We start from the raw sequence: 15,842 nt of genomic DNA on the forward strand, positions 1-15,842 counted from the left end.
TTTTTGGCAGACTTTTATTGATAACACTGATTCAAAACAAATAGCCAAATTCTGCCCTTGGTTACAGCCATATGACATTTAGAGTTAACTCTACTTTTACCAATGCCACCAAGGGAAGACATGGTCCTTTTCCTGACCTTTGCTCTGTACTTACCTTTAGATTAGAGCTGGGCTGCTGTTTTAACTTTGAATATGTTGGGATACAGCATTGAGTAGAGCTCCAAAATGTATTGATTGGGCATTTCTCTAAGATATTTAATAGTCCCTGCATCTTACCCTTCAGGAACCAGTCCCTTCAGAATGCCATCACATATGTGCAGAAGAAACTCTTGCAAGAGCACTATAAATCAGGCCTTTGCTATCAGCCAAAAAAATTAATTATTGAAGTACTTTTGTATCCACCAAAAATCAGGTGGATTCATCACTTCAGACTTATTTTAGTTATTTCTAAATTAAAGATGTAGCAGAGTCATTGACCAGGGCATAGGACCTACACTGTAATTTGAATAGACTCAGAGCAAGCGAGGTACTCAAAGAAGCTGCGCAGAATTTTCTGCATGTCCTGCTGTACGTTGCCTCCACACCTCTGTAAATGCACAGCACTCCTGAATCCAGGATATTGATACAAGTAAAAACCTCAGCTATGCCTATAGAAAAGCCATAAAATGGCAGGACAGTGCCTGTGTAATTGGCATGTGGGCCTAAGAACTGTTGCATTCGGCTCATGTTAAGAGCTGTATTCCAAACCACATTCCTGTTTGTCACCTTAAGGGTGGGAAACCACTGAAAGAACAAAGTCAGCCACCAAGGCTGCCAAGCTAAGTTTGCTGTGACATTGATAAATATTCAAGCCAATGTCTTTCAAATGTTATTGTGAATCACCTTTCCCTCCTTCCTTCCCCTGCTTCAGTCATCTTGCTGGCTCAGAATATTCACCTTTGTCTCAGACCTCAGCTGCCTTCACTTTATTGCATATGATTGCTATTGTCTTTGTCTCTTTTATCCGCTTCACTGTGTCTCATTTTCCTAAAGTATCTGGCACCCACTTTTCCATAACACTGTTCCTTTGTTCCAGGAAAACATAATTTCAGGAGGCAGCAGAAATACAGTTCCAAAGGCCACCGGGTGACATCCTCTCTCACCTGATCTTTATTCATATTGGGGTTTAATGGCACTTTTTTTTTCCATTTCTCAAGCACCCTGCAACACCCTTCCTCCCTGACAGGAAGGCACATTTTATTTCTCATAAAAATGCTTCCCTACCAATCTTCTGTTCTTCAGAAGTTTCAGAGACCTTTCTGTTAAATGCTGGTTTTCTCATGTGGATGGACCTGTTGACCTGGTTGTGGTTTATTACTGTTTTGACACTTTTTTCTCCTTCCTAAATTTGGAAGAACTTAGACCCTTTTGTCATTTCCAATTCCTGTGATATTGGCTTCAGCAGCAATCTTTCCAAATGCTGTTTTGAATATTGTGGTAAGAACAATTGAGAATCCTCAATATTTGACCAGTTTGGCTTTCTAAAAGTAATATTTTTAACATGATACCACTAATCTTGTGTTTGTGGCTCATACATAATCAACCTGCCTCTGATATCATCAACACCACCAAAAAAAAAAAAAAAAAAGGAAAAAAAAAGTAGTTTCTGTCATTTCTACCAACTCAGGCAAGGATGCTGTTATGCTGTCCTTTATGTACACTTTCTTAGCTCCCTGGTGCACTAAAAAAGGGCCCTCAGTCCATTGAAATAATACAAAACCTCAGTTGCTGATGGTAGTGGTATGTGATTTCCTGTGTACGTTTTACACCAGAAGGTACAGTGCCTATTGTACATCCCCATTTAGAACTCAAACACAATGGCTCATGCAGCTGCATGGTGACCTGCCAATAAAGTTTAAGACAGCATAGACTTCCACATGAATCTGCAGATTAATGAGACAGAGAACTATCTTCTTTTTTCCCCACAAAAGGCTACTCGTGCATTCAGAATGTGCTGCAGACTAAAACCAAAGTTCAGCTCGCCACAGGAGTAGAGAGAGAAGAAACACGCACAGGATACACTCAAAAACAGCCCAGCCCTTATGGAAAACTCCTGTGGAATTTAACACAAAATGATATGCTTTCTACAGACTTTTTTTCCCTACCATCCTATAGCTCAGATAACTCTTCTATTAAATTCTATACAATGGCACAAAAAACTTCATATAAAAGATATAATGCTCCATAGGTTTTAGAGTAATTTTATAGTGTTCCGTTACATTTCTATAGGACCCCCTTGTTTCTATTCCAATTATGTTATCCAGAACTTTTCATAAAAGGCCTATTTTATAACAGGCCCTTTCCCTCTTTTTCTGTTTTCCTTTAACAGAATGTGTATAGAGATATACATTACAAGGCGTGTTTCTTACAACTCCATGATTTTAGGCATATTAAAGTCCCACACATGGCAAAAGCATTATTTTGTCTTTTGGCTAGGAAGCTAAGTAAATTAGTGAGCAAACTGTCAGAGCCAGACAAATACAAATTTATAACTGCCTTCTCATCTTGATTAGGCCGATGAAACAACACTACTGTGGGAGAGCAGGAAAAAAATGAGCTTTCAATCTTTTTTTTTCCTATCATTTTGAAGCAAAGCCCAAGGTATAAACACTTACAGAAACCTTTCTGGTGAATATCCTTTCAGGACTTTATGTTAAAAGGTGAAGTAAGTAGTGCAAGGGTTAATTTAACTCCTTGAAAAAAGTCTTCAGTCTTCAGGAAGTGTTTGGCACATCACAGTCCAGAAATTATAATGTAATTCTTACATATCTGTCATTCTGGAATACAGTGGCTGTTGTCTTGGGTGTTAATTCAAACACTGCCATGATTTTGGGCTGCTTAATATTTGTCAGTGGACACAAAGACAGCAGGTACTTCAAGGGTGATCTGATACCTTTATAATCTGAAGGTGCTAATCCACTATGGAAAGATAGCTCAGACTATTCTTTGAGCTAATAACTAGAGGCCAAATTATTCCAAAATGGACTGGAGAAATGACAGTAGTTTAAATAGAATTTTTCATTCTAGAGGTCACCTAGTTAACTGTGTTATAACAACACTGGATTCACTAGTCCCTGTTCGGCATGGCCATGGCTCCAGACAGGAAATTGTCTTCACATATGGTGCTCAGAGTGAAGAAGAACACAAGGATTCCCATATGGCCTTATGATGAGCAACAAAAATTACAGTGACTAAAGAGACGACATCTAAGAAATAGGTTTCTGTACTCAATTTTGGCATTTTCAGAGTTAGTGATCAAAATAAGTAATTCCACATCTATGAAGGAAAATGCTGGGTATATTAAGAAATCTATAGAAGACTAAAAGTTAACTGAAAAAGTTAATTGAACCAATGAAGGCACATGGTCTATTATTTTTTTCTCTTCCATAAATTTCACAGAGTAACCATGTTTTGATCTCAGAGAGGCAGGAGATGGAAGCTTAAAGCAAAGTGGCAAACTTTAGCTTATCAATTGGAGACTATTTTTAGTCACTGATTCTTGACACAAAGATTACCCTTGCCAGTTTTTATGGCTTGAAGAGAAGGGACCCTAGAAAGGTTTGATAAAATGAGAATGTCTTTAAAAAGAACAAGTAAGAGCAATCCTCCTTGAATTAACCTCATTTATTAAACAATAATTTTGTGTCAGTTTTGACTCATCGAGAGCTTATTTTGTTCATAAGAATGCCTTTGATGGTGTAAAAAGGTCTCTGAATACATGAATCACAATTCAATACCATCCAAAGCATCATCAGATGTCATAAAAAGGGATAAATTCAAATTCCCTGTGTTAATGTGGATTGTGTATCCACTTATTTTTATTATCAAATCTTTATTTCATTCCTGAGATGACAATATTATGTCTTACTGCTTTCATGATTGTTTCAATTCATCTAGCTCCTGCATACATTTCAGTACTTTTCATTTTTCACATAACTCCCTTGAGAAGGAGCTTTGCATTGACTCATTTTCTTTCTTTTCCCTCTTTAAGAAAGTTTTGTCTCTGTGGATTTTCTCTGAAGATGTTTTAACTGATGAGCTGTGATTTCAACACTGTTTCCCAGACTGACTGAGCAGTGTAGTCTCATTCTCATTGTGAGTGTGTTCGCTGAAGTTAGTACTGTGGTCCAGCTGAACAGTTTCCAACTCTCAATACTGTAGTCCTAATGCATCTTCTGTTCTCTGTCTTTCTTTTGTTCCTCAAGGTATTTCTTGAAGTATGGAGAATCCCTGCTCCCCTTCTAGCACTGGAGGAAAAGCATCATATTAATCTTTGGGAATGCTGATTTCTGTTCCTAGTTTTCTAGTGTTTGAAAAAAGCCTGACTTTGTTGACACAGTCATTTTCTGGGACAGAATATATGACTGATGTATTTGTCCATGAATTCCTGGTTTTATTTTTTATTATTTTAATAAAACAGTAAAATTACATGCAAATACATCCATGAAGTTCAATGAGGCCAAGAGCAAGGTCGTGCAACATGGGTCAGGGCAATCCAAGCACAAGTACAGGCTGGGGGATGAATGGATTGAGAGCAGCCCTGCTGAGAAGGACCTGGGGGTGTTGGTGGGTGAGAAGCTCAACATGACCTGACAATGCACACTGGCAGCCCAGAAAGCCAATTGTGTACTGGGCTGCATCAAAATAGTGTGGGCAGCAGGACCTGGGAGATGATTGTCCACCTCTACTCTGCTCTGGTGAGACCTCACCTGAGGTGTTTTCTGGGGCCCCCAAAAGAGGAAGGACATGGATCTGTTGTAATGAGTCCACAGGAGGCCACAACAATGATCACAGGGCTGGAGCACCTCTGCTATGTGAAGACAGGCTGACAGAGTTGGGGTTGTTCATCCTGGAGAAGAGAAAGCTCCAGGGAGAACTTACTTTAATAGAAGACCCTTAGGGATCTAAAGGGACCTACAAGAGAGCTGGAGAGTGACTTCGTACAGGGGGCAGGTAGAGACCAGGACAAGGGGGAATGGCTTTAAACTGAAAGAGAGTAGGTTTAGATTGGATATCGGGAAGAAATTCTTTACTGTGAGGATGGTAAGGCAATGGAACAGGTTGCCCAGAGAAGATGTGGGTGTCCCATCCCTGGAAGTGTTCAAGGCCAGGTTGGATGGGGCTCTGAGCAACCTGGTCTAGTGGGAGGTGTCCCTGTCCATGGCAGAGGTTTGGAACTAGATGTCTTTAAGGTCGCTTACAATCCAAACCATTCTATGATTCTATGAAAATAAAAAAATATACTTTTTACTTTCATTTAATATTTGCACCAAATCTTTGAGTAGATATAAACCCATCTGTATTACCCAGATCAGTTGCTGAACAGCCTCATTTTCTGTCTTATATATTGGGATTTTCCAAATTGTTGTCTTAAAGAACATTTGCCCTTCCATCTGGTCAATCATATCTGCCATACTGGTCCCTCTACACACTTGGGCCCTGAAGTTCACTTACCCTCTGCAGTCCAGGTGCTCCAACTGCATGTATGGAGTCTGACAACTCCAGTCTCACACAACCTTTCTTTCTCACCCCACTGAAAGGCTTCTCAGTGACATAAACCTGCAAGGCAGTCACACTTGAAGATAAAAGTTCCCTTAGTTTTATCACTATTATTATTGTTATTGCCATTCTCTTAACTCTGAGACCAAATAGGCACTGACAATGGACAAGGGAGAAGTGAGTATTTATCTAAAATGTATTTGTCTGTATCTAAAATACTTTCACAGCGCAATTCTCCACGGTGCTGAATACCTGAAATCCCTGACCAGTTCACACTTATTCTGTCTCCGTTCTGGATCATTCCAAGAGCATCCCCAAAAGAGTGCAATGGCCGTGTGACAGATGGTTTCCTCCAGAAAGCATTCCCAAAGGCAACACGGACAAGACTGCACCATATTATCTCCTGTCCCCATCTCTGTGACAACATCCAGCCCTTCAAGTATTCCCTGTGCCACATCCCTGAGCTCACAGAACTCTGCTCCCTGGAACCAGCATCACAGGGGCTGCAGCTTCGGGGATGCATTATTCCATATATATTGAGCAAACACCACAAACTAAGAGTGCTCTCCCTGAGCCAAAGGCTCACTAGCCCAGGCCCAGAGCAAAACTCACATGCTTTGACTACATTTTTTTTCTCCCATCCACTTGGTGGATGCCACACAAGCTAAATGACCACCAAAAAAAATTGTTGCAAGTAATGAGAATTCCCAAAGTCACTGATTGTAATAAAAATACTCTATATTTGATTTTTCAAATGCACTCTGGTACGTAATACAAAGGTGGGAGAGCACCACATTTCTGTATAAACACATCTGGAGGCCTTCCATCTGCTGCTGGTGTGATACCTCTCAGCACAGTGTCCCTTAGAAATAATTAGTACTCTCCAGACCAGCTTTCATCTTTCAAGAAGTAGAAGTGCCTGTCATCTGATGATGGATGGTGGCTCTTGTCTCAGCAAAATCTGTGTATTCTCTGCTTCTGTCCATGTAGAAAAGCAGGCACAGAAGGAAAAGCAGACGAGGTGGCTGTCAGAGAAAACACCCACACACAATGTGGACATGAATTAGCCTGCTGAAAGATGGGCTCCTCAGTCAACAGGGAATCATACCCTGTAAGAGGGAGCTGGTATACTTAAAGAAGGCTCTTTGGTTTCCAGAATCCATCTACTCAATGCCTTTTTTCTTTTTCATTAATGAAATTAAACCAGGACAGTAAGGGAAGAAGGTAAGAACAATATTAGTTACAGTTCTCCCTCCTTCCTGCTATTACTTCATTTTGTTGGAGGAGATTAGAAGGAGGAATAGTGCTCTGCAGCAAAAAGAAAGAAAAAGGAAAATTATTACACACAGGAAATTGAAGATTAAGATGCATGTATATCCAGCAAGGAAAAAAAAGACAAAAAATAAAAGAGTATGTGAAGTACACTATACACAGAAGAAATTCCAGCAATGGAATTTGCCAGGAACTAGATGAAGGTGGTAAAATCATTAATAATGAAGAAAGCCATATTCAATAAATATGTCTCTCCTTGATTTGGAAAAAGCAGGATAACAGCAGTATCATATCGGGCAGCCAAAGCCTTTTTCAGTCCATTAGTAACCAAATAGGATGTTAAATATCTACTTGTGATAAAATCCTGTAATTCATCAGGCCCAGATAACTTGCACCTGAGGAGTCTCAAATAGTTGGTGGAGGGAATTCTTCCTTCCACATGTTAATTTTTAATGGGTCTTGAAATAACACAGAAATTCCAGAAGACTGGAAGAAGACTGATGTTTTGCCAGTATTCAGCAAGGACAAACATGATGACCTTGGTAAATATAAGCCAGCTAACCTAACATCAAACTGGAGAGGAGGTGAGGGGGGAGCAAAATAATAGAATATGGGATTCAACTGATAAAGAATGAAAGGACAGGAAGTAATTAATGCCAGTCAGCATGGTTTTATGGAAAATAGGTCTTGTCAGACAAACCTGATTAGATTACAAATTTGGTTGAAAAGGTAACTGCCTCAGTGTGATATACTGAGGCATTTGTAAGGCATTTGATTTAATTTTGCAAAGCATTCTGATTTAAAAAAAATATTGTACAGCCTCAGTGAAACACCCCCTGGCAGAACAATGCTCTTATTAAGCAGCAAATCTCAAAAATATTTTATCTCTGGGAAGTCATCACTGAATATAGATATTTTTAGCATGGCTGGGAAAGGGTCAGTCTTAGGCACGGCATTTGAGCATTTCTGTAGTGGAGTTAAATATAAATTACTATTGATTGTACTGCTAATGCAGTCTTTGCAAAAAACAAATAGAAAAGTATGTACATAGATATGATGTTACACCTTTATGCAGCATTGGTGTGGCTACTGAAAATGCCTCACAGTTTCAGTGATCGTATGTTCCACAATGCTGCAAAAAACCCCAGAGGTTTAAAGAATAGCTGCAAAACCCATTATTAGGACTGAAGAAAATGCCTTACTATGAGAACTTTAGAGAATGTGGAGAGACTGCTTGGTTACAGTGAGTAAATACCTCCATCAGCAGAAAAGCAGCTCACACACTTTCCTTTTTCAGCACCCCCAGTGTGCTTGGAAAAAAGAGGTAGGCAGTCTTAGGGCCCAGGTCACCCTGAAGGGTTTCTGTTTCCACATCAGTAGCAGGATAGGTTAAATACAGCCTGGTGGCAATGGGGTGACCCTCATGTCAGGAGGGGTGCCTGACCTACTACACACGGCAGCACTCGTGTAGGTCGTCTGCATCTGTGAAGGCTCCAAGATTTTTCTCTTGCTTGTAATCCCTCTCCAAGTAAAAGGGCAGATAAAGTGACCCTGGATAACTCAAAAAGTGTCCTGGCCAATTATCCTAGGGAGCCTCAAGGAGTTATCAGAGGATCAAAGACCCTTCTCTAGTCTTCAACTCAGAAAAGTTGCAGCTAGACAACAAAAGGAGAGGCAGGGGAAGAATGTGACAACTTAATGATTCTACAGCAGCACCGGGTAAGATCTTCAACTTGAGCAAGCAGGTGCCACTCCTTCAAAGTCAGTGGAGAGATGCTGATTTACACCAGGGGAGAATCTGACATAATATGTTTTTTTATTTGCTTGAGTCCTGCCGTGGCTCCATAAGCAAAGGTTAATGCAGGTCTGCCAGGGGCAGGCTGGAGTTAACACAGAAAGGCAGTTGTGAGGTTGCTGATTCTGATAAAAGCAAATTGTGAACTGCAAGCATCTGAGTGTTGAGTGTCACATTCACACCTAACTGCTGCCCTTGCCTGTTCCCCACAGTCATCCAGCTCTGTCATCATGATATGTTCCTGAAACCACATTTGTGCTGCTGTCACTTTTTGTCTTTGGAAATTTGTGTACAGGCTTTCTATAACGGCATACTAAAAATGCTTTTAAACTTCAAATGAGTGGATTACAATATGTTTAACCCAGGCAAATCACTTCCATATATTAGGTAGAAACTTGAGTCTTTACTTCTTCTAGGTCTGCACTTGCAGTGGGGATGTTAACACTGATAAAACTGTAGGAGGCATCTGATAGGTGAGGGCAGTGAAGAGTTTGCTCCTTTCATGAAAAAAAAAAAAAATTAGGAACCTCTTTCCAGATCTCTGGGTCTTTCACTGTCACAATGTCTCTAAAGAGAAGAGACAGGTATCTCCGTAGGGTTGCTCATCTTCTCCACTTCCACCAGCCCTTTTTGGCCGGGAACAAAGTTCTGACTATCAAACAGAACCACAGCATCTGCAGAGTATTTTTGCCTGTGTTTCAGTACTGGGCAATGTCAACATTGTCAACATGTCAACAATTAGTAGCACAGATGTAGAAGATAACATGAGGACAGATTTTGAATGTCAAGGCCAGGCCCCTCTAGGGCTGGGAGCTGGGAGCACATCCGCCTAGAGACGCATTGGTGACACACCACCCTTGCAGCCCCCACCAAATTCTGAACTCACTGCCATCCCTGAACTCCCACCTTGCAGGTTATTTCCTAAAAGTGATTAACTGCACTTTTCTTCTTTGAAAGGCAGCATTTCCCAGCTCCTGCTGAGTTTTTACCTTCACACTTAATCTCTGGTTCACAACAAGTAATACAGAATTGCACTCTCCTGCTGAAAAGGTGCAAATCTGAACCCAAACTATCCATAAATTGCAAAGGTACCAGAAACAGCTGCCTAGCTACAGCAGGACAGAGTTTAGGACAAGCCACGAAATCTACCCACAAAACCTATTAAACCAGCTTACACCGAGGTTTTTTGTTACTTACACTGCACTGTGGGATGTGCTTCCAGCTGCCCTGGTTGTGAGTACCTGTACTGGTGAGCTGAAAGCAGCTGATGGTACCAATAGGTTCAGGATTAAAAAAAAAAGAAAAAAACAAAGGATAAAAAAAAGACAAGGTTAGTATACCAGATCTCTCTGGAAATAATTGCATTAAATATAGAAAAGGTTATATACCATTTCCTTTGTCCTTTCTCTCCCCGCAGGCTGCTGGCCTATGATTGTTTCTTGTACCTACCCTGTAGCTGATTTTAGTGTTTATTCCTAGCTCCCCCTCCAGTTTGCTCGGGGCCCTGTGTCTTAGTGAGTGACTCCCTGCTCCCTTTCCAAGTTCAGAACCTTTCTGGCTAAAGTCTGTGGTGACACGTAACACAAAAAGACAGCTCTGGGCACAGGGCATGCAGCCGTTCCTGGAGAGTGCAGGCTGCGGTTCGGCGGTACCGTTTCTGGAAGATTAAGTGATTAAGCCTAACTAAAAGTGACTAACTGGGATGGATCTTTTCCTGTCAAACACACAACGTTTTCCATAGAGCGGCTCCAAGGTTGTGAGTGAAGGTGAACAGCTCTGCTTCTAAAGACTCCTTAATTTTAAGAAATTCAAAGAGCCCGCACGACACTTTGTTCTGTGACTTTCTTAAACCTATACCCTACTTCACATCCTTTCATGAGCCATCATCTTTCATATTTAAAGCAGACACAACGGAAGTTAAAAAAAGATAGAAGAGATGAGAAGTACAAGTCTCTGCAGATGTAAGGTATAATTTAGCAAAGTATTTTATCACCCAATCCTGCCAGGTCCTCAACATGTTCTGCAAGCACAGACTCCTCCACTCATCTTGTGAGCAGTGGGGAGTGAGAGCACTCCAGTCTTTTTCTGGTTGCAGGAAACTCCCTGGTGTTGTTCATTCAGCCTTTGCATGCATATTCATATGGCTAAAGCCTTGAGAGTCTTCATAAATTGATTACTAAGTCTGTGTTTTGCAATAAACCATTATTTATTTAGGCATTCATACTGATTCATAAAAACCCACGTTCAGATTTTCTGATGAACATGGTATGAAAACACAGATGAAATAGGGAGATCCAAAAGAATATGTTTTATTTACAGGTTTTCCATAAATACAGAAAACAGGAGATGGGATAAATACTCTAACAAAGTAGCCACCAAACTGTTTTCATTAATAACTTATCAAACCAGTTTTATTTTTGCAAACATCCAAAGGAAGCTAAAAGCTATGCAGGCAGCTGGTTGAATTTCTCCTGGAGGGTTTGAATGGGACTGCAGGCCGCTGCTGAATTTCACTCTTGGGAATAAATCCATGCATTATCTGTTGGAAAGCAATATTTTTCAGGGTGGAATAGAGCCTATTTAGTAAATTATTATTTTTGTTTTTAAAACTAAATGACTCTTTATTAAAAAAGAGACCTACTGAAATTTGAATTTTTCCTCATTACCTGAGGCATAATCAAATTGTCAGCTGTTTTACAAGGGTGATAATGTGGAACAGAAGTGTGATAACATTTGCCATCATTCCAGCTGGTTCCCCCAAAAGACTCCCTCCCACAAGCTTCTTATCAGTGAACCCACACGATCTTAGAGAAGCACAAGTTATTGTTTAGAAGTGATCTGATAATGAACATCTTAGAATCATTAAGGTTGGGAAAGACCTCCAAGATCATCGAGTTGATAGATATGAGCTGTTAGCCTTCTTTTATTTGGACACAGTCTCATTTGAAACAGAAATTAAATGCTGACTTCAGGAAAGAATTTAGGAATTTGTCACTGATTTCAGCGTGACCAGGATTTTGCTACTGGAGTATGTCATCCTGTTTTCAGATTTCGGAAGCAAATGCTGAAACATTTCGTTTTGCTAATGTAGAGAGTAAAAAAGCTGAAAATGTTTCAAAATAGTTTATAATGTTATAACATGATACAGTAGCTGAAAAGATAACTTGGCATTTTAAGGGTACAATTAAAGTGTATGTGTTTACTAGGGATTTTTGTAAACACACTTATTAAGGACATTTTAAAATCAAGATTGGTTATTTCATAAAAGTTCTGCTCTACTTTGAGCATGAGTTAGTTTAAGGAATTCAAATAGCTTGTGCAGCGTAAGAAGTCAGAGTAGGTGCATTTAGGAGCTGTGACTATTTGTCTAACTATAATGGATCTATAAATTAATCAAACTGGATTGACCATAAGGGCAGTTTTCCAGTTAATGTTAATTCATTCTCAAAGTGAATACATTATCGATCACTATTTTTAAATATACTTAGGTATAGAATAGTCTATAATTAAGAGTTCAGGCCTTTGAGCTTGACATCCTCAATCTACCGAACTGGGATGTAAATGGCAGTCCTCACGCACTAGATGAGGTACTTGGTTAGACACTGCTCCTATTATTTTAACTGGATACCCTAATTCCATCCCTGCAGTTCTACAGTTGGTCATAATCAACATCTAGCTCATTTGTTGAGGGTGATAGCATATTTTTCAAGGACTGGACCTATTTTCATTGCTCAGTCTTTCGTTGTGAAAACAGTGATGTTTTAACTAATTCAAATAACACTAGTCCAGAAAGATACATTCTTTTTGCAGTGGATCCAATGACTTCATCATGTTACAATGGATGGGAATATCAGAGAAGTTAAAGATGTGCAACTGGATATAAATTAGTTATATGGAATGGTGTATTGTTAGGGCCCTGAGGGCACAACTAGGGCTTCATCTTCCTGTCCCACTTCCCTGGGGACTCCCACCCACTTTGTCTGCTGCTGCCCCTGGGACCTGGCTCACCCCTGACCGTGCCTGGGGCTGTCAGTGAACCTGCAGGGACAGGCTAGACTTGCCACGTTCTCTCCCTGCCCTGGTTATCCAGGAGGCCACAACACCTGAGCCCCCCATGACCTGACCTGGAAACCTGCTCACGACTGAGGTGCCTTGCTCTAGGAGACCTTGCTGCTTCTCTCAGTGGCACTTCATCACCCTGGTGTGAAATAAGTTTCAGATTACCCCACTAACTGCTCTGCTACTGCAGGCACTATATTCCTTGCTGACTCTGCTTCTCCGGAGCTCCAAAGGAGAAGCCTGCATGGATAACAAGCAGCTGCTCCTGAAGATATTTAAAAGCTATTCCCTGAGATAACTATTATTTTCACAGTATTACTGCATAGCAATAGAGCATGGACATATTTCTTGGTCCTTTGGCAGACAGAAATCTTCCGAATGTGATAAAACAAAGCCAGCCACTTCCTTTGGCACAAGAAAATTTGTGGTTAGGCACAAAATTTTAAAAAAAAAAAAAAACCAAACTAAAACCAAAAACAATATCTCAATGCAAAAAACACCTTAGAAGCTGGGAAAAGCCACTGCTGTGAAGCAGGAGAGTATAATTACCTCAGTTTTACCTTTCTTCAAATGAGTATGACTTGCTTCACTGACTTCACTGGGAACTGTATTAGGTGCTAATATTAACGAGAGAGCTGAGAGGCCAGCGGCAGAGCCCCTTCCCCGGTGCCCTCGCTGCCCGACAGCCGGGTGGGTCTCGGGGATGCTTCCACCGCACACAGGTTCGCGTGGGCAAACCCTCCCCGACCCCAGCCCAGCCCGCGGGCCGCAGCCGCAGCCAGGCCTCGGCGGGCAGGCGGCTCCCGGTGCGCAGCCGCCGGCGGGGCCCGCGCCGCCCGGAGGAGGCGCTTCCCGCGGCGGGCGGGCGGCAGCGGCGCCGCGGCGGCCCCGGGCGCCCGAGTGCTGGGAGGGCAGCGCTGCGAGCCTGCCCGGCACCCCTGCCCTCCCCTGCGGCCGGAATGCGCTCGGAGGCGGAGGCGCAGCTGGGCGGCCTGGAGAGGTTCGCCAGCCCCGGCAAGGGCCGGGGGCTGCGGGCGCGGCGGCGCTTCGCCGTGGGGGAGCTGCTGTTCAGCTGCCCGGCCTACGCCGCCGTGCTGACCGTCAGCGAGCGCGGCAGCCACTGCGACGCCTGCTTCGCCAGGTAGGGCCCGCCCGGCGGCCGCGGCTTCTGCGGGGCGGTGGCAGAACTTTCCCCCTCCTCGGCTCGTGGTGCTGTGGCAGCGTGGAAGTTTAAACTCAAAGCCGGTTTTCCGAGCTCAGGAAAGAGAAAAAAAAAAAAAAAAAAAGGAAAAAAGAAAAAAATCTGCTCTTCCCGTGCTCTGGCAGTCACGCAGACATGTGCGTAACCATCCTCTCGCCGGAAGTTTCCTTGATCCGTCTAGTTTTGTAATGATTTCGTGTTCTCCGGTTTTAATGAAGGTTTAGTAAGGGAGAAAGGGTTTACAATCGCCTAATTCACACTTCACATTTCATAGTGCGAATGGAATATCTATGAATGAAATTAATGAAATATTTATATATATGTATGTCCGTAACGAAATATACGGCAATATCTGTATGTTACCTCTGCCTGAAACTTTAGCCTTCAAATTACTTCTACTGGGGTAGAGCGCAGGCAATGCAAGAAGTTGTTTGTCGCATGGCTGGGAGCATTGGGACTGGAGTGCTGCCTGCTCCTGCGTGCTTCGGGATTCCTGGTGCTGGAGGGATGCGGGGGGCTCGAGTTTGCTGGGGCCCCTGCAGCTGCCTCCTTACCTGTGTGAAGGGAAGGTATTCCAGTGTTTGCCTCAAGCCTCTCAATATGAGCTGCTGCAGGGAAAAAAAAATAAATTAAAAAAAGGCATATTAGGGTCAGCAAATTCATGAATTTAACACTGCACACCACACCATATTTTTAGAAGGTGTAGTACTTTTGTGGCTTCTGACATCTTACTGAGGAATTAAGTGCTTACCTGGTTATAACTCAGAGCAAATGCTAGTAGTTGCCTCAGTAATTAAAAACAACTGTTGTAATTGTGCTATTTTTATCCATACATCCTTTTTCTTTCCTCATTACCTTATGTACTTATGGCTTGTTCACTTGATTCACCCCTCTCTTTGCATATGAGCTCCTAATATAGTTCCTAGTGAAGCAAGTCCCACCAATTTGAAGAAGGGTACAGCTGAGGTGATTTTCCTCTCCTCCTTTATGTCAGTGGCTTTTCCCAGCTTCTAAGATTTGTGTTGAGGTGTTGTTTTTGGTTTTAGTTTTGTTTTTTTTTTTAATCTTGTACCTAACCACAAATTTCCTTGTGCCAAAGGAAGTGTCTGGTTTTGTTTATCGTATTCAGCTTTGTCTGCCAAAGGACCAAGGAATACTCCCATACTTCATTGATATGAAGTAATACTGTAAGGATAATAGTTATCTCATGGAATAGCTTTTAGTTATCTTCAGGAGCAGCTGCTTGTTATCCACGCAAGCTTCTCCTTTGGAGCTCTGGAGGAGCACAGTGATCAAGGAACATACTGACTGCAGCGGGACAGCAGTTAGTGGGGTAATCTGAAACTTATTTCACACCAGGGTGATGAAGTGCCACTAAGAGGAACGATGTCCCGGTGATGTAACGTGATCTGCCGGTGCTCAGACATGTGCTCTGTGTCTGTGACTGTTGCATTAGCACTGAGCTAGCACGTACTAGATTCCGAACTGTGCTTGTTGAGCTTGCAAAGGGCCCTAGCAGGAAGGTTATGGGCTCAGCACCAGCCTTGGGAAGGGAGACTTTGCGAAGTTGTCACGGAAACTTATGTGGTAACATGGGCAAAATGAGGCTGTAACATTGTATTTGCATGAGATAGTGGTTGTTACTTTAAATAAGCGGTTGTAATGTCAGCAAGAGGAGTCATGATGTTAGCCCGGCTCGCTCGTGTTGCACCTTGTGTGCTTCGCAAATATAATCAGAGGATGCCAGACTTGATGGTTTTTATGGGCTCTGAATGCCAGTGACCACCAAAATGTTACACACTATCACATCGTATGAGGACCCTCACCCTTGATTTATTCCAATAAGCTTACCTCAGTTTAAGACAATTTTTTTTTTTTCTACTTGCACCAGGGAGGGTGTGAGACCTTTTAAAAGCATTCAGTACTGCTGCGAGGTCCCTACTGCTGTCATACCAAAATGTCACTTGTTGGGTAACA

General features: G+C 42.0%; 1 protein-coding gene and 1 long non-coding RNA gene across 4 annotated transcripts in view; one reads left to right on the plus strand and one right to left on the minus strand.

Moving 5' to 3' along the window:
* Positions 1–10,894: 10,894 nt before the first annotated feature.
* LOC116441270 lies at positions 10,895–13,467 on the minus strand. The gene is made up of 2 exons (XR_004238999.1): positions 13,214–13,467; positions 10,895–11,144 (listed from the first exon to the last, which is right to left on the minus strand). It is a non-coding gene; the product is annotated as an uncharacterized LOC116441270 (long non-coding RNA).
* Positions 13,468–13,540: 73 nt separating this feature from the next.
* Positions 13,541–15,842, plus strand: part of SMYD2 (SET and MYND domain containing 2) — a 29,144-nt gene continuing 26,842 nt past the window's right edge. Inside the window, exon 1 of one of the 3 annotated variants that reach the window (XM_032102980.1) lies at positions 13,541–13,805. In XM_032102980.1, coding sequence (XP_031958871.1) covers positions 13,624–13,805 — 182 coding nt within the window. In that variant the 5' untranslated portion in view covers positions 13,541–13,623. The remainder of the gene's footprint in view (positions 13,806–15,842) is intronic. The other 2 variants (XM_032102979.1, XM_032102982.1) reach the window with 2 other exon arrangements.

This window comes from Corvus moneduloides, chromosome 3 (genome assembly GCF_009650955.1).
Source record: "Corvus moneduloides isolate bCorMon1 chromosome 3, bCorMon1.pri, whole genome shotgun sequence".
NCBI classification, from domain to species: Eukaryota; Metazoa; Chordata; class Aves; order Passeriformes; family Corvidae; genus Corvus; species Corvus moneduloides.